This window comes from Hypomesus nipponensis, chromosome 6, assembly GCF_054491055.1.
Source record: "Hypomesus nipponensis isolate SF chromosome 6, ASM5449105v1, whole genome shotgun sequence".
Classification (NCBI taxonomy): Eukaryota; Metazoa; Chordata; class Actinopteri; order Osmeriformes; family Osmeridae; genus Hypomesus; species Hypomesus nipponensis.
Window position 1 is genome coordinate 7,691,716 of NC_140366.1, and position 18,531 is coordinate 7,710,246.

The 18,531-nt window shown below is 52.5% G+C and overlaps 1 protein-coding gene across 4 annotated transcripts in view; it reads left to right on the forward strand.

Annotated features, from left to right (window-relative positions):
* The window catches only part of cdc42bpb (CDC42 binding protein kinase beta (DMPK-like)), a 56,641-nt gene that overhangs the window by 35,357 nt on the left and 2,753 nt on the right, over positions 1-18,531 (forward strand). The window contains exons 13-38 of one of the 4 annotated variants that reach the window (XM_084699630.1): positions 121-231; positions 1,145-1,392; positions 1,698-1,803; positions 1,965-2,089; positions 2,368-2,473; positions 4,263-4,325; positions 6,477-6,625; positions 7,508-7,605; positions 7,875-7,954; positions 10,449-10,532; positions 10,959-11,036; positions 11,225-11,330; positions 11,688-11,824; positions 11,932-12,071; positions 12,312-12,393; positions 12,650-12,866; positions 13,085-13,147; positions 13,587-13,828; positions 14,455-14,809; positions 15,383-15,480; positions 15,603-15,687; positions 15,873-15,990; positions 16,241-16,358; positions 17,072-17,284; positions 18,096-18,201; positions 18,373-18,434. In XM_084699630.1, the coding sequence (XP_084555756.1) occupies positions 121-231; positions 1,145-1,392; positions 1,698-1,803; positions 1,965-2,089; positions 2,368-2,473; positions 4,263-4,325; positions 6,477-6,625; positions 7,508-7,605; positions 7,875-7,954; positions 10,449-10,532; positions 10,959-11,036; positions 11,225-11,330; positions 11,688-11,824; positions 11,932-12,071; positions 12,312-12,393; positions 12,650-12,866; positions 13,085-13,147; positions 13,587-13,828; positions 14,455-14,809; positions 15,383-15,480; positions 15,603-15,687; positions 15,873-15,990; positions 16,241-16,358; positions 17,072-17,284; positions 18,096-18,201; positions 18,373-18,434 (3,390 nt within the window). The remainder of the gene's footprint in view (positions 1-120; positions 232-1,144; positions 1,393-1,697; positions 1,804-1,964; positions 2,090-2,367; positions 2,474-4,262; positions 4,326-6,476; positions 6,626-7,507; positions 7,606-7,874; positions 7,955-10,448; positions 10,533-10,958; positions 11,037-11,224; positions 11,331-11,687; positions 11,825-11,931; positions 12,072-12,311; positions 12,394-12,649; positions 12,867-13,084; positions 13,148-13,586; positions 13,829-14,454; positions 14,810-15,382; positions 15,481-15,602; positions 15,688-15,872; positions 15,991-16,240; positions 16,359-17,071; positions 17,285-18,095; positions 18,202-18,372; positions 18,435-18,531) is intronic. The other 3 variants (XM_084699632.1, XM_084699631.1, XM_084699633.1) reach the window with 3 other exon arrangements.

Sequence of the window (18,531 nt, forward strand, 5' to 3'; positions counted from 1 at the left end):
AGCTTTTGTTTTGCGACTTCATATGAGTGTATTTGAACATGTTTGTGTACATCGACCTGTTTGTTAGATGCTCGACCTCACGTGTGTGTGTGTGTGTGTGTGTGTGTGTGTGTGTGTTAGCTGGAGGCCCAGTTGGAAGACGCCAAGGCGGAGGCGTCAAAGGAGAGGAAGCTTCGGGAGCACAGCGAGGTCTACTCTAAACAGCTGGAGACCGAGCTGGAGACCCTCAAGGTCAGAGGACACGTACACACACACATGCACACACACACGCACACACACACACACCAGTCCTCACTCATCCACTCTCATCCTCCCGTCTGTCTCCACCCCCCTTGCTCCCAGTACACACGCACTTTCAACGTTTTCTCCTTCCAGCCTTGTACTCCCCTCTTTCCCCTCTACTAACTTTCCACTCTACTATCTATTTACCTCCTCTCATCTCTCCCACATCCCCCTGCCCGACTGCTCTTCTGACAAAGGGGGAAGTCCTTCTGTCCATGCTTATATTTAGCCCCGTTGTTTGTTGTTGTGGACCGGTGTTGCTGTTGGCAATGGCCTCCGGAATAACAGATGGTCCACAGATCATGAGGCGAAGGGAGGGGCGAGGGGTTCTAAACCACGGAAACATCTCCCCTCAGCCAGGCCAAGCAGCCTGGGTCGACCAGGAAGGGCCCCTATGTTCTAGGAGGTTCTAGGAGTTATAATCAAGTCGAAAGGAATCTGTTTGTGTCTGGCCACCATTTGGGGTTTCTTCCTGCCTCCCTTGCTCTGTGAGCTCTGACCTCATTTGAACGGCTGGGCCGCGTACTGTCCCGGTTCCACCTCTCTTCCTCTCCTCCCTTCACTCCCTCTCTGACGTCAGTGCTCTAGTTGCATTCCTTTTTCGGACCCTCCCATATGCCACCCTGCCCTAAAAATGGATGAGTGAGTCGTTACCAACTCGTTGGAATGCGCTTCGGAGGTGCATATCCTTCACATTGTTTGAACAACGCACAAAGACGGGCGGATGGATGACGGTGCGTGACCTCCCGCAAAAAGCGGCCCGCGCCGTCAAGGCGGTTGTGGCCCTGATCCATCTGAACGTCCTGTTCCCCTCTACCTCTCCCCCCACGCCCCTCGACCCCCACCCTCAACACCCCCCCAGATGAAGCAGGGCAGCGGGCGCAGTGGGAGTGGGAGCCCCGAGTCCCAGCAGGAGCTGTCCAAGGTGAAGTCGGAGCTGGACAAGAAGGTGCTGTTCTACGAGGAGGAGCTGGTCCGCCGCGAGGCCTCGCACACCAGCGAGCTGAAGAGCCTGCGGAAGGAGCTGCACGACTCTGAGGGCCAGCAGCTCTCCCTCCACAAGGAGCTGCTCATGCTCAAGGACAAGCTGGAGAAGGCCAAGAGGGAGAGGTGGGCGATGCTAGGCTAGGCTAAGCTAAGCTAGTCTCGGTTTAGATTCCTAGGTTTTGGCTATGCTATGCTAGCTTATGCTAAGCTTGGTTATGAGATTTAGCTTCCCTTCCATACCTATTTCTGGGTAGGGTATAGGTTAAAGACTAAATTACTTTGATCAAGTTTAGGCTAGTCTGGTCTACGAGGCATCATACACTGGCCATTGAGAAACTGCTTTGATCACAGTGAAGGTTGCGTGTGTCCTTCCACGTGTCTTCCTACGAGGGAATCTTCCAACATTGTGTGTTCCAAATCATTTCCAGGCAAACCGAGATGGACGACTCAGTGGGCGCGCTAAAGGAGAAGTACGAGCGCGAGCGCAGCATGCTGACCGAGGACAACCGCAAACTGACCGCCGAGACAGACAGGGTGAGGACCGCGAAGCCCCTGTTTTTTTTTTTCTTCTTCTTCTTCTTTCTATCCACTGAACCTCCTGCCCCCACACACACACACAGGACCACATGCTCCCCCCCCACCATTTCTCCCGAAATAACCTCTCCCCCGCTCTCCTCCACGTCCACCCCGGCCAGCTGTGCACGTTTGTGGACAAGCTGACCGCCCAGAACCGTCAGCTGGAGGACGAGCTGCAGGACCTGGCCTCTAAGAAGGAGAGCGTGGCCCACTGGGAGGCCCAGATCGCTGAGATCATCCAGTGGTGAGTGGGACGCGCACAGCTCCAACACCAGCCCACGCGCTCATCATGCAAGCCCCGCCCCCCCCCCTTTTCCCACTTACTGTCTGACACTTAGGCTTCAACGAACCACAGGATTTGTACAGCCACGCTCGTACAATTCAAAACCACAGGATTCCTACAGCGCATTCATATCGTTGGTGTAAATCATTTCAGTCTGGGGCTTTTTCTTTTCACGGCTGGGTGACTTTGCGCAAGCATCCCGGGCCCTGATGCGACCGTGCGCTGCGTTCTCTCCGCAGGGTGAGCGACGAGAAGGATGCTCGTGGATATCTGCAGGCCTTGGCCTCCAAGATGACCGAGGAGCTGGAGTCTCTCCGGAGCTCCAGCCTGGGCTCCAGACCCCTGGTAGGACACACTCACTCACACGCGGAAGCCCCCTCCCCACCCCCTCGTACAGTACATCATGTAAACATGCTTTTACACAGGCACACGCCAACAAATGAGAGGGAAAGAGGGGGTTGAGAGAGATGATCTAGGACTGATCATACGACTAGAACTGTAGATGATTCCTACACGGGGGCACACACACACACACACACGACAGACAATGAAAGGTTGGCACTATGGATTTTGAAGTCGACCGCGCCTTCACAGATCGGTGAGGAGACACCCGAGACACACACACACACACAGACAGAATACCCACTCAGCGCACTTTCCTACACAGAACGTGTAAGCCTCTTCCCACGGCGAGCAAGGCTCCGCTCTGGAGTAGCCTCCCCCAGAACGCTACAAACAGACACGTGCACGGCATCACTCTTTGTCCTGTTTTTTTTCCCCCCCCCTAAGTCGGCCACCGAGCAGATGTTTGTAGTAAACGTTGCGTAAGAGTTTCACCCGCGTTCAGTCGAGCGAGGACAATGGAGTCTTTATGGGGAGCTGTCCAGGTCGAAATGCTGGAGGGGCAGCGGTGCAGCTGAGCACCCGGGTGGACACGGCGTCTTCTCCCTGCGCCTCGCGTCTGAGCCGCTACATCCCAGGGCTTTCTCGAAATAGAGCGGCCGAGAGGACAAAGGGTGTAGCCTCCTCAAGGAGTCACGGTCGGGATTAATTCCGTTTCGGTTCCAATTAGGGTCTAGTTCAGGAAATTATTTGAAATTGACTTAGAGTAATCGGGACCGGTTGAGTGTGAGTCTCATTCCTTTTTTCGGCATTTGTTTCGATCAAGCTTTGTCAGTAGAGAGTGGACCTGTTTGAGTCGTTCGCGACATTTCCATTAAAGGAAGGGCATTTGTTTTAGCTCTCGCCACAGATAAATACAGGCCCTTAATGTTTCTCCTTTTAAACTTGAAAACAAGCCTGTACGGTCTTTCTGTCTACCTACTCAGCTCTTTACCTTATACCTCCCCCCCACCAAATACTCACACAATTCCTCCCCGCCTTTCCATGCCAGTGCTGATGCCATTAAGCTAAGGCTAAGTCTGCTCTGAGCAGCTGTACCCTAAATAGCCTACCTAATGGGAATAGATGGAGGGGAGATGACAACTGCCAACGCTAGGCTAGGCTACCAGGAGGGGAACCTTGCACTCAAGGTCACGTTTTGATTTAATATCCTGTCGGTATAACAAGGTTAAGGCTGGAAGTAAGTATATGATGGACTCTGCTGGCCAGATAGTTTCTTATAATCCTATATAATCCTTATTTGAGGGTTACAATTGCGCATTAGGTTAGATGTTAGCCACTTGTGATCAATTTGACTCTGGAGACAACAAATGGAATATGACACAGTGGTGCGTTTGTGTTGGTGTGCGTGGACACACACACACAGCCTTTTGTGATGCTGGGAAGTCGTATCTTCCCATTACTAAATGCAGACGAATGAATGACTCTCCTCTTTACGCTTTAATAATCACTTAGTCATGGAGAGAGATGACTCTTAGTCATGAGGGCTGAAAACAAGCCTTTGGAAATACAACCACTACTACTGCACCGCAGTTATATTTAGCTGGCATTTCCAATACGTCCCTCCCTCCCTTTCCACACACACACACACACACACACACACACACTCAAAGCATGTTTTTATTTGGATTCAGGGTTTAAGCCACTATAAAATAGCATGCCCTAATCTCCATAATATCTAGTTGTACATGAAGTGTTTTCATTTGTATGCGTTGCTCCTAACTATACCCAGCGAGACTCGGGAATGGCCACACCTCCTCAGAGGCCCTTGCCCCCTTTTGGTGGGGACAAGAGGGTGAGTCTACCAATCAAATCACTGCCTTTTCCCATTGACGGCAGAACCCAAATCTGCTCTCATGCAATGGGGTAGCCTGTCTGTCACTCATACGGCCCGTCTCTTGTGGTTGGTCAAATCGATGATGCTCCTCAGAAATGATGACCTGGAATAGCCAGCGTGATCTGAATTGGTATTTCAGGCTAGTGTGAAAGTGGGTTTGTAATCCCCAGCCGGTACACTTCTAAAAGCGGCCGGCACTTTGCAGCGTTTTGAGACCTAGAAAGCAAAATTGGATCGAGTGGAAATTGTCAGAAGAATTCGAGGGGCCGTACAAGTGACAGAAGAGACACTGCTCCTCAAAGAAGCCTTTCCACGGCTTTGACGACCTCAGAAACTCATTGAGAGAGAAGCTGTCAAGCGCCACTGCTTTCCCATCAAGAATTACACATGCATGTTACGAGTTCTAACCAAACACAGATTGGGAACTAATCAATGGGTAGAAGCCAACATGTGAATAGAGTGAATTCTAGGATGAGTGCAGTTGTGTCTCGTATCCGTCCGCTCTGCTTTCCTTACTACTGATCTCAGAACAGCGGTAACTGTCTGGAAAATGAGCAGGTCGTTTAGTTGAGGTCACAGGCTGTTCTGAGGTCAGTTTTGACTGGAAGGAACTGTACATCACAGCTACTTCAATCTTGTCCGGACCGGGCCAGACTTCTCCAACTGATCGATGCCTACCAGTAAAAAGGTGACCTCAAATACATTTGATGGGTAGGGGAGACTCAATGAAGAAGATGCACTTACTGACTACGACTGGCGTTTAAACAGGGAAACGGAAGCATTTGGGCTTCAGCAAGATGATGTGGTTCACGTGTGCAGTACAGCGTAGGCTGGGGGCTGAGGGTGACATTGAGAATGGACATCCTTCAAACCTCCCTCCCCCCTCTCCTCCCTATGTAACATGAGTCAGGTTAGCTGGGTCAGGTCAGAGACAGCCAGTCGGTGTCTGGTGAGAAGGTATCGGGGGAGGAGGGAGTGGGGGGGGGGGGGGGGGGGGTTGTGGAGAGGATATGATGCCTCATCATTTCCTGTCCTAGTGGGGGCCGTGATGTCACACGATCTGTCCCGGCATCCATGGAATGTCATCCCGGCTTCCTGAGAAGCTTGTGTTTGTCATGGCCGGGCCTCAGGAATGACACGTCCTCGCTCACTCCCATCATCCGCTCGATAACAGAGGCCCCTACCTTCGCCGCTTGCATGGGGGAGTGGTGGGGGATAGGCTTGAAATCGGATGAAATACTCGACATTGGAACTGCACCTGCCGCTTTGCTGTTCACGTCATGGTGACTCTGGTGTTTGAGGTTTCGAAACGAATGACGCCACTTCTGTTTTTACAGATGTATGATTGTGTGATTGAACGCAGCTTGCATCCCAAATGAATCAGTAACCGAATTATTTCCTGTGAGGCCAGTTTTCCGAGCACTTGTAAGTGAAACTTGCAACTGAAAGATTGCTTCCAGTTAATGAACATTGTTGGCGAAATGCCGAATCACTTACCTCTCACAGGAAATAATGTCTGAGGTGGTTAGCTGGGGGCTTGGTTTAGCTTGATGGGAATGTCTGGGCTCAGCTTGCAGTTTGTTACCTGTTCACTGTCTAGGAATGCTGGGAAAAAAGGCTATTGGTGCCGCAAAAAAATCGTAACAAGGATTACCTTCAGTTAAGTGTGTATGTATTGAAGGATTTCAACTGGCAGCGCATGATAATGCAATTTGAGCCATGGCGAAGATTGCCCGTCAAGCTAAATCCCATGAGGCTAATGAATGTCTTAATTGAAGAGTCCCACCCACACACACACAGCTTGTATACAGCTACTGTGAATTCCAAAGATAATGCCCACACGTATTCAAATTCTCATTGAAAACAAATCTTGAGCGCGTCAATTGTATTATTGCCTGTCAGAAAGTTGCACACGAATCAACTCTAATCACTGAAGACAATTGCCATGTGACTGAGTCAGATGGAGGCTGCCAGATGAGTTCAGGCCAGATGAGTTCAGGCCAGATGAGTTCAGGCCAGATGAGTTCAGGCCAGATGAGTTCAGGCCAGATGAGTTCAGGCCAGATGAGTTCAGTCTGACGTTTGTCGCCTGTTGTTCCCTCCTCCCAGGACCCGCTGTGGAAGGTGCGCCGCAGCCAGAAGCTGGACATGTCGGCTCGCCTGGAGCTGCAGTCCGCCCTGGACGCAGAGATCCGGGCCAAGCAGCTGGTGCAGGAGGAGCTGCGAAAGGTCAAGGCGGCCAACATCTCCTTCGAGAGGTCAGCCCCCAAGCCCCTCCCCTTTTGTTGAACCGGGACCCCCACTCCCCCTTTTAACAAGCCCTGACCCTGACGGCGTGGCTACACCACGCCTGGAAATTCAGCCTTGCGGACGCGGTGTGGACTCAGCAGAGTTCTCATCCGTTGTAAGCAATGAGAGTGGCTGCACCAGACACGGAAACTGAGTTTCCACGCGGAAAATTGAGAAATAGACTGGCTTCTATTTTTATTATCTTCCGCAAGGTTTGCGTGGCCCTTTTTTCATAGTCTGGTCATAAATCTATGAAAATTATTATATATTCTGCTGTAAATAATGAAGGAAGCATTAAATACAATTATTTCTCAAAACCTCAAGAGCTGTTTCCATGAAGATTTTACGTTTCTAACTATTTTAACGTTGCTTTTCTATTTGCAGATAGTAAGTAGATAGATTCAAGTGTTAAATAGTAAGTAAGATAGTTGACAGTGTTTATAAAATAAATAAACAAAGACAGCAAAACTGATTCATTTTCAACGTGTCCAGTGTAGCCGGCTAAATGAAAGATCCGCTCCATGAACGTTCTATTTCCGCACGGCAGAATTTCCGCGCTTGGTGTAGCTGTAGCGTGACCCCTCCCCTTTTATCAATCCCTGAGCCCTCCCCCTTCATCAATCCCTGACCCCTCCCCCTTTATCAAACCCGGACCCCTCCGCTTTCAAGGGAAGCCTGAGACTGTTAAGGTTGGAGGGGGCGGGGTGAGGGGTAAATATGACTGACATCAAGTGACAATGTAGACGGGGCATGGCCGCAAATGTGACTTAATCTGTCTTGTCTCCTCTCACTCTGCCTTTTGTCCCCCCTCTCTCTCTTTCTCTATGTCTCTCTCTCTCGTGTGTCTACAGCAAACTGAAGGACTCGGAGGCCAGGAGCAGGGATATGGCCGAGAAGATGGAGAGCATGAAGAAGGATTTGGAGGAGAGCCGCACACGCTCAGACAAAGGTTGGCCAACCAGAACCCAAACCCTGGGTTTGGCCCTCCACTGGACACTGCACTCACACTGACCACATGCTACATGTTTCTCAGTGCATGAGATTTATTTATATTTTTTTACATGTATACACACCCTTTAGCAGTTTAAAATAGTAGCTCCTTTTGTCCAGTACTCTCATGATACAAATACAAAGATTCAGTGCACATTTCAGTCAGAGCTGACAGCCATTACTGTCCCTGTCTCTCTCTCCCTGTCTCACTCTCCCTCTCGCTTTCAGGACTCAAACTGCCCGACTTCCAGGACTCCATTTTCGAGTACTTCAACACCTCTCCTCTCGCCCACGACCTGACGTTCAGAGTGAGTGTCACTTTCCGCCCCTCAGCCCGTTAAAACACCAGTCTGAATGTTGTTGTGCTCGGGGTGAGTGGGTGTTGGTGGGTGAGGACAGATATCCTGATGTGTCTCTCTGGATGGCGCTAGTGCTGTTCCATCACACACACACACACACTTGATCACACAAACATTTAAACAAGCACAGGGCACACTCTCTTTCCCACACTCCTGACAGACTTGTACTCATTCGTACACACACACACACACACACACAGACATCCGTAGCCAGTTCAAAGCTCCACAGCCCTTATTGGCTGGGCCTCTGATGTTCTCAATCACCTCATCACCTGAAAAACTTCAAAGCCAACAGAGGGTGTATGGGGGGATGGGGCTATTATGCTTCCTGCCTCCCCCCCCCCCCCCCCCCCCATGGAATACATTGGGGTTATGTTACCCATCATCGCACGGTAATCCGATGCAACAGGCCACAGCTTGGACAGGATCCGCTGCTAATGGGCCCAGGTTATGGAGGACGGCTTCAGGGCTGCAAACGGGCAGGAAGTGGCGTTTGGAGGGACGAGCCGTTCAGAGCGGATCGTGACCTGAGCTTAAATGGGAGAGACCCGGTTGGGTCTCAACACCTGCTAAACACTTCCTCTCACTGTCATCACTCCATGTGCTTTACGGTCTGAAAGAAGTCGCTGAACGCAAAGGTCAAATAACGGAACCCCCCCCCCTCTGCTGTTCTAGCAGTGAAAAAGGTGGTTGTTAAGCATGGAAGCCACATCAGGTTGGCGTATTCTGTGCCGGTTTCAGAAGAAACTGATTGCAGTTGAGGGGCCATTCTGGCTCCAGAACGTAGTCTCCTCCGAAATAAACAAACCCAGGGATGGCCTGCCGGAAGTGGTATTCTTAAGCCTGACCCCCGCAGTTAACCACAAAACGACCTTGTCAGCTTATGGCATCTCATGTGTTCTTCATCTGCAAGATAACCCCCACCCCACTCCCCCTTCCCCCCTCCATAAAAATTCCCGAAAACCTGAAGATGTCGTGTGCTTTTTATTTTTTCTGTCCCCCCTCTTCCCTGTGTTTCACCCATCCCATTTCCCAATTTAATAAACAAAAACAAAACAAAGGACTCGGTCTCGTCCTCATCTGCCTCGTCTCTGCTAGCGTTTTGGGATGAAGTAAGTTTGGCTGCTCAGTTGCCCCCCCCCCCCCCCCCCTCCACCGTCCGGTTGCCCCCCCCTAACCCTGGAGAGCTGTGCTGCCAGCATACCAAAAGGTTAGAAGAGGGAAAGGGGACTTTGAAGCAAAACCGTTTCTCTCAAGATGTTTAGCAGGTAGCAGTTCACCATTACCAGTTAGCATTAGCTTGACGTTTAGCTAACATTTTCGAGCATGAAGTGATAGCACCATGTTTGCATTTCAGTGGAGGGGGGGGGGGGGGTCCTAAAATGAACCTTTTCATAGCTGGCCGCACTTTGCTCCCATAGTTCACCTTCTTTAAACCCTGCACTGCTTATGTAGGAGCTCTAGGAATTAACCAAACGGCCTCACTAGAACATGCTTCTACATCGCGTTCTCCAACGTTAGCATTAACCAAGCCTCTAACGGCAAAAAAAAGAAGAAAGCTAGCGTGAGTTGTATAACTCCTCAATAGCGTAGCCTGTGACCTCACAAAAACCCATTACCCATTAGCATAATTGTTTGCCGTCGCGACAGCTAATGAGAAATTAACAGGCGGAGTTGGAGCTTATTAACCCTGTGGAACCACACGGAATAGTAAATGACAGGTCTTGTCTGTATGTGTGTGTGCAGAGCCAGTCAACTGGTGGAAAGGGCAGATTTCCCTTTGAATTTGTCTTTAATTAAAAGCTGATTAGAATAGCATGCCAAATGATCTCCGTCATTCAACCTAATCTTGTATTTTTTGATTAAAGACCATGACGGTGACAGTCGTGTGCTTTTTACTCTCATTTAGTATCTCTTAGATATTGAAAAGGAGTGATAACAATGTTATCACTAGACATACACCTAAAAATGCACCTTCATTGCACCTAGTAAGATGATCAAGCACTTTTACAACAGTACACGGAGACTCGATGCTTGGCTTGGAAGTGTCACAAGGCGATGTTGCAATTCCCAAACAGACGTGAGAGGAGACAGGCTCATGGGTTTTGAGACCAATCAGTGAGAATCACCGCAGCACTCCAAGCCCACCATCGAACGGCCTCGCCGTCAAATGTCCACGGTCCCTCTGTGTGTGTCGGTCGAGCACCTAGCTCCCCCTGCTGGCCAAACGAGCCGAATCCAACAGTCATGTGTGCCACCTAGTGCTCTAGCTCTGTCAGTGCTGGTGAACCCTCATGTGCGTGTGTGTTTGTGTTTGTCCACCTCGTTTCACACCCACCATACACACACGCACTCATAAACACACACACACACACACTGATAAACACACCACCCCCCCACTCTGACTGACTCCTTTCCCTCCTCCGCCCGCTCCCTCTCCCAGACCAGCTCTGTCAGCGAGGTGGACTCCACGGCCCACAGGGCAGACGTGCCGTCCTCGTCGCCCTCCGTGGCTTCCGAGCAGGATGTGAGTGGCCGTGTCACGCCGCCGCCCCCTCACACACGCACACACACGCACGCACTTCCTTCTCGCTCGCCATTACATTTCCCCGACCCTGACTTCCTGGCACACTACTCCTGGCGTATCTGCCCAGTAGCTCTAAAACTGTAACTTCTCATATCTACCTTGATACTCGTTTAGTTTAGCACAGTTCTTACATTTTAAAGCTGTGTTTTTTAACCAGGCCCTTTGAACCGTGGTCAAAGGTGCACTTAGGTCATAGGTCGAGAAAAAACTAAATAAAGTCCCTACAAAGGGCAAATTCAGACACAAAGCGAGCATGGGAAATATACAGTTTTGTTTCTGAACCTGAATAGTGGTCAGGGCTCGTCGCTGCCCTCTGGTGGTCGGAACAATGTTCTCTGAACTAACACGCCCTCCCAATCCCCACAGGAGCCAGTCAAAACCCCTGCTGCTACCCCCACCACCCCCTCTCCAGTGTACCCGACATCGCTGCTGACCACACCAAAGGTACCTCCTCACACACACACACACACACACACACACAGTCCCTGACTTTGCATTCACACGGTACGCTGATGTTAATACTATAACCACATAGCCTTTTGATGAACATTCCCTGTAGAGTTTTTCGAGAGCCTAGTTTGCCTGTCTGGACCCCATGTTGTGTGGCTCACGTCTTCCCTGTGTCTCTCCAGCCCAAAGCTCACCAGCTGAGCATCAAGACCTTCTCCAGCCCCACCCAGTGCACTCACTGCACCTCCCTGATGGTGGGTCTCATCCGCCAGGGCTACGCCTGCGAAGGTCAGTACCGGACCACTGATCCACCCACGCCCGCACTCACACACACACACTCCCTCCCTTTCCCTGGGCCTCATCCAACTTCCAAAAATGAGTGTCAAGAACGTGGGTTCGATTCTGGCACAGGCCATTTCCTGCATGTCTTCCTTCTTCTACTCTCTCTCTCTCTCCTCTCTCTTTCTCTCTCCGTCTGTCTCTCCGTCTGTCTCTCTCCCTCTCTACTGTCCTGTCTCTCTCTGTAACCGTCTCGAAGCCGTGAAAAAAAAAAAAAAAAAAGAGAGGAAAAAATGAACCAAATGAGTGTCACACATTGGACTGTGTTGATCTAAACACCCTCTCCCTCCCCTCCCTCCCCCGCAGTGTGCTCCTTCATCTGCCACGTCTCCTGCAAGGACAACGCCCCCCTGGTGTGTCCCATCCCCCCCGAGCAGGCCAAGAGGCCCCTGGGCATCGACGTGCAGAGGGGCATCGGCACCGCCTACAAGGGATTCGTCAGGGTGGGTAGACACCCCCCCCCCTCCCCCCCCTGTTCCGCTTCTCTCAGGCCACTCAACCCGGTGGAAGGGTCGCTGTTTACGTTGTTCCTGTGGCCCTGCCTCCTCAGATCCCCAAGCCCACCGGGGTGAAGAAGGGCTGGCAGCGGGCGTACGCCGTGGTGTGTGACTGTAAGCTCTTCCTGTACGAGGTGCCCGAGGGAAAGTCCACCCAGCCGGGCGTGGTGGCCAGTCAGGTCCTGGACCTCAGGTAACTCCGGCAGCCCTCTGGGGTGACTGTGTGGGTCTGAGGGGGTGTGGGTGTGTGTGGGTATCTCTGTGCGCATGTGAGTATCTATGGGATTCCGTGTGTGTCTGAGCAACTAGCCAGGTTGTGTACACACTGTCAGAGAGAGTTTCCGTCGGTGATTTTGATGGCTGTTAGTTTCCTTCATAGATTAGAGTATCAGTATCTAAAGGCATAAACGATGTGTTATCTCTGTGTTTGTAGAGATGAGGAGTTTTCTGTCAACTCTGTCCTGGCCTCCGACGTCATCCACGCCACCCGAAAAGACGTCCCCTGCATTTTTAGGGTACGTTCTCCCCAGTCATCAATAAGCCCCTTCGGGAGTCGCTAGGTACCGTACAAACCACAACACCCTCCTTGGCTATTTACCTCGTGTGCATGTAGAAGTGTATGTGCGTATATGTATATTAGTGTCAAAATGGGAAGAATGTCATCTCACACATAAAGTCTTGGTTACACGGTTGTCCCCGATTGAGCCTGAGCGGCAACCCCGCTAGCCTCAGCCTAGCGGAGTCCACCCTAACCGGGCCCCTCCCCTCCAGGTGACGTCGTCTCTGCTGAGCTCGCCGGCGCGGGCCGTGTCGCTGCTGGTGCTGGCGGAGAGCGAGGCGGAGAAGAAGAGGTGGGTGGGCATCCTGGAGGGCCTGCAGAGCATCCTGGCCAAGAACCGGCTGAAGAACCGCGTGGTGCATGCCCTGCACGAGGCCTACGACTCCTCGCTGCCCGCCATCAAGACCACGCTGTCGGCCGCCGTCGTGGGTGAGTCGTGAGGGGGTGGCAGAGGAGTGTGTGTGTGTGTGTGTGTTTGGGAGGGACACGTGTGTGTGTGTGTGTGTGCGGTATAGAGGCCACAGGAGAGATTAGACCCTGATTTATTCTTGTGTGTGTGTGTATATGTGTGTGCGTGTCTGTCTGTGTGTGTGTGCGCGCATGGGTGTTCTCCTAATGCGTTCTGACCGCTCTGTCGTCCTGCGTAGATCGGGAGCGCATCGCCCTGGGCACAGAGGAGGGCCTGTTTGTAGTGGAGGTCACCAGAGATGGTAGGAGAACACAGCCTGCCACGCGTTTACACACCCGGCACTAGCGTTTACACACACGCTATCCTCATAGTACAAGTTCAACCTTTCATGGGCTTCATGTATTTCTGTTTTATTCAATTGTAATCTGCTACTTTTAGAGTTCCAAGTTGTAGGTATCACAAGGGACTGAGAATTATTTATTGGAACTGCCACCTAGAAATGTCAGAGAAGCTAAAGGCTGATGTGCTCCGAATGACCAATGTTGTTCTGTTGAACCACTCACTCACTGAAACCTTTAAAGAAATTCTCGACCATCGAAGCTGTTAAAGGCGAGTCGGCGAATCGCTCACTGTCGACTCCCTTATCGACTCACCACTGACCTCAAACTCCACCTCCATGGACTCGACAAAATCCCCCCACCCCCCGCCCTCCCTTCTAACTGACCCCTCCTGAACCCCAGTGATCGTGCGGGCGGGGGACAGCAAGAAGGTGCACCAGATCGAGCTGATCCCCAAAGAGAAGATGGTGGCCCTGCTCTGCGGCCGCAACCGCCACGTCCACCTGCACCCGTGGGGCGTGCTGGAGGGCGCCGAGGGGGCCTTCGACATCAAGCTGACGGAGACCAAGGGCTGCCAGGCCCTCATCACAGGGACGCTGCGCCCCGGGGGGCCCGCCTGCATGCTGGCCGCCGTCAAGCGCCAGGTGAGGGTCAGCCGGGCGCGGCCGCCGGGCGTGGTCGCTGCGCGCGGGGGGGGGGGGGGGGGGGGTTTCATAGGCTGTCTGCTTTAAGGGGATGCAGGGGGACGCAGGCACACAAGTTACATGTACACAGTGCTGTGGGGAACAAGTCTCGTTAAAACATTGTGACATGGAAACATTTGACCGGAAAAAAGCTTTGAGAAATAACGAAGTCGAGATCTCTTCGGGTCATTCTGACCCATCAGTCATTGTGACCCACCGTCGTTTGCAACAACTTTAACGCATACAAAAACCAAATGAAGCATTTTCTTCTAACAGTTGGGCTGTCTCAGACCCCCATGTTGCGAAGGTTAAAAGAAAATAATTTTTAGTTCTTTTTGTATTGGGTAACATTTGGTAAACACAACGATGGTTCGTTATGAACCTTTTGGTAATGAGACCCGAAGGCAGCACAAGGGTTACACGAAAATGTTCTCAACGTGGAAGGAAAAGACAATCTTGGGCACCTTAAGACTTTTGCTCAGCGCTATACTTTTTATTTATTTGAATTGAATGTTTATTTTACTGTCGAGAATCAGTTGTTGGTCTGACGACAGTTGTGCATCAATCTCCCCTCCCTCCCTCCCCAGGTGCTGTGCTACGAGATCACGCGCGCCAAGCCGCACCACCGCAAGCTGTGGGAGGTGCAGGCCCCCGGCGTGGCCCAGTGGCTGGGCATGGTGCGCGAGCGCCTGTGCGTGGGCTACCCGTCCGGCTTCGCCCTGCTGGCGCTGCAGGGTGAGTCGTCCCCCGTCAGCCTGGTGAGCCCCGGCGACCCGTCGCTGGCCTTCCTGGCCCAGCAGCCCCTGGACGCGCTGCACGCCCTGGAGGTGGGCTCGGCCGAGCTGCTGCTCTGCTTCAGCCAGCTGGGGATCTACGTGGACCCGCAGGGCCGGCGCTCCCGGGCCCAGGAGCTCATGTGGCCCGCCACGCCGCTCGCCTGCAGTACGTGATACCCCTGATAAAGCGTTTCTTTGACGTTTCGTTTTTTTTGACGTTGAGTTGGAAATGCTTTCGGTTGTGATGGTTAGAGGGTTGACCCCTGTGGCAGATGGGGAGTACGCCAACAGAAGAATCCTAGTACTTCCTACTTCCTAACTATGTGTGCCAATGAAAGGAAATGCACTCTGCACTGTATACGCGGACAGCTCCTCGCGAGACTCCATAAGGCCGTGAGAAAAGCTGTGAAATAGTAAGGCAGGACTGTGACATTAAGATAAGACTATACTGACAGTATGTCGATGGTTTAGGCCAGGGGTTCTCAACCCTGGTCCTCAAGTACCCCCTGTCCTGCATGTTTTAGATAGTTCCCTGTTCCAACACAGCTGATTCAAATGAATGGTCGTTAGCAGGCTTCTGCTTAACTAGATAACGACCCATTTATTTGAATCAGGTGTGTTGGAGCAGGGAAACATCTCAAACATGCAGGGCAGGGGGTCCCTGAGGACCAGGGTTGGTTTAGGCTGTCCTCCCCAGCAGGGAGCAGGAGTCATGACTCAGCGTTTCTTGTCCCCTCAGGTTCCAACTCCTCCTACCTCACGGTGTACAGTGAGTACGGAGTGGACGTGTTTGATATCCACACCACCGAGTGGGTCCAGACCATCTCACTGAGAAGGGTGAGCGAGCCGTCCACAGAACGGGCCTGCGCTTTCGCCACCTCCGGCCCTCTCGGACGCGGAGCACGCACGCGCGCGCGCGTTTGTGTACATCTCCTTATCTGCGTCTCTCGTCTCCACAGATAAGGCCTTTGAATATGGAGGGCACTTTAAACCTGCTGGGCTGTGAGCAGCCTCGCCTCATCTACTTCAGTAACGACTTATCAGGTAAGAATCTCCCCCCCTTATTATTTACCACAGAAATGGTCAAGTACTGATGCCTAATTATCTCCCTCTGTCTCTCTTTCCCCCTCTCTCTTCTCTCTCTTCCCTCCTCCCCCTCTCTCTCTTCCCCCCCCCCTCTCTCTCCCTCCCTCCCCCTCTCTCTCTCTCTCCATCTCGGTCGGGAGTAGAAGGTGACCTGGCCATCCCTGAGACGTCGGAGAACAGTAAGAAGCTGATGGTCCGCACGCGCAGCAAGAGGAAGTTCCTCTTCAAAGTGCCCGAGGAGGAGAGGCTGCAGCAGAGGAGGTAACCCACCGTTCTCTAAGCAAGGCAGGAATCTCTTGTCTGTGCGAGGCCCGGTACGAGGTAAAAATGGGTCCGGTGAATCCCTCAGGGCCAGAGGATGCGCCATGTCGCCGAGTGAAATCGTTTGGATGGGCAGTGTGCGGGGGAAATCGAATGGAAATATCGAAACGTGTTTCGCCTCAGTGGGCCACCTACAGGCACGGCGCCGGGCTTGCTATCAGTGCGCTAACCAGACACGTTGTCCCCGCAGGGAGATGCTGAGGGACCCTGAGCTGAGGTCCAAGATGATCTCCAACCCGATCAACTTCAACCACGTGGCGCACATGGGCCCTGGCGACGGCATGCAGGTTCTCATGGATCTGCCTCTGGTAATGGCTCCCTCCCACCGCCCACCACACACCACGCAGCCAGAGCCCAAATGGCTGCCGCTAAACAACCCAAACTGACCTTGCCGGAGCCAAAACGGCGGTCCGTCGTGATTGAGCTGAAGTCAGTGTAGCGCTCGTGGCTTGAGGCCGTAACCCGGAGGTGGACCAGTGCTGGGCTTCCATAACTAGCCAGCTCAAAGTCTGCTTGTGCATTACAGTTAGATTTGAGTCTAAATGGCTGCTTATGCCAAATTGACATTTGCAGGAACGTAAAAGCCTGATAATGACAAACTAACTGACAGTGTTTGATGGCCATAATGGCCAATTACCGGGGGGCATGCCATCAAACCACCATTACAATCACAAGCCACCGCCAGAGACGAACACGGCGGCACCTCTTCCTCTCTAACTCGAACGGTTCCCATCGGCATCCTAACCCCCGAGGGAAACGCCATTCCACTGAACACTTACCCGACTTTCGTGATGTCATCCCCCTATGCCTTTTTCCTCCTCCTCCTCCACCTTACCTTCCTTTCCCTCCTCCCCTTTTTTTCGAGAATGACCCTTTTACCCCTCTCCCTCACCCCCTCTCTCACTCTCCTCACCCCTCCCTCCTCCCCTCCTCCTATGTGTCCTGTCTCCTGTGTCCTTTGTTTCGTCTCTCTTTCTCTCTTTCCTCCCTCCTCTCCCGTCTCCTGCCGGGGCCGGGGCAGGCGAGCGAGGCCGCCACCACCCCCTCCCCTTCCTCCTCCCGCCACCACGCCCTGATCTCCCCGCCAATCAACTTCGAGCACGTCTATCACATGAGCCCCGTGTCGGCGGGCCTCTACCTGCAGAAAGAGCCCACCTCCACCTCCGCCTCGCAGCAGAGCCTGCCTCAGCTCTCGTCCTCCTCCTCCTCTCCCTCCACCTCCTCCCTGGGAAGGGTAGGCCAGGCCTCACCGTTCTGTCTCTCTCTCTCTCTGTCTCTCTCTCTCTCTCTCTCTCTCTCTCTGTCGTTAACGCTCTCTTTCCAGTCTTTTCTTTTTTTTCCCCTCCTTCACGCTCTCGTTTCTCACTTGGCATCCCATCCCAGCCTCGACGCCATTTTGCACCTTCCCAACGTTTTTCCCTTACAGTTCTTCTTCCCCTACCCTTCCTTTCTTATTTTCTTTTCTGGTTTCGCGTTTTATTGGATTTGAAGTGGCTTGAGTGCATCTTGTCTTTCGTTTATTATCATTTTACTTGTAATAATTATTTTCCTATTATTTGATTTTATTTATCCTTTCGCTCAGTTCACTGTTTCGCATACTGGCTGCTGTGTGGTTGTGCAGTGTGTCACCCCAGCAGAGCGCCGCCTTTCCCCCCGGGCTAATCTCAGGGTTCAATGGAGAGAAACCTTTCAAACACAGGACAGGGACAGGCCTCCTCGGCTGGCTCACCTGAGCAGCCCAGACCGCCACTGAAAGGCTCACGCCGGTCGCCAGATGTTTTCCCCCCATTGAATTTTGTCAAAACGTCCCCGCGTGCGTGTGCAACGTTCCCCCCCCCCCCCCCCCCCCCAAGTGTGTCCTTGCCGTGCGTGCGCACGCGTGTGTGTGTGTCCTGGCGTGACGACCCGTGGGGTGCTTGTCGCCGTTGATATGAACGTCTTAACCCATGTCTCACCTGTCCCGCTCATACGACTGCGTGTGTTTGGACACGAGGCTGTGTCTGACTGGCCTGGTCTCTTGTCCGTCCGTCCCTCCGTGAACACAGAGCGTGCTGCATTCCCAGGACGACGCGGCGAAAGACAAGCCCCGCCCGCTCTCCAGCATCTCCCGGCAACAGAGGAGCAAGACCCATATCACCCGCACAGCCTCCGGTGAGAGGGCACTGGCACGCACAGACACAGACACACACACCTGTCTAGTTAACATAGTTCATTGAAGTCATTGCCAAACATGTTGGCGTACATACACGTTCCACTCGACTAGAAATCCCTGTCCAGATGACCTCCCGGTGAATGCTGAGCACCTGCCTGCGTGTGTTTCAGACTTTGGAGGCGCCGGGTCGTCTCGGAACATCTCCGACCCCGACCAGGACTTTGAGAGAGAGGTAAAGACGCACACACCTACACACCTACACACACACCTCCGATACCATCCCAAACCGACTGCTTCATCGTCTCCTAAACATGGAGAAAGACTGGCAT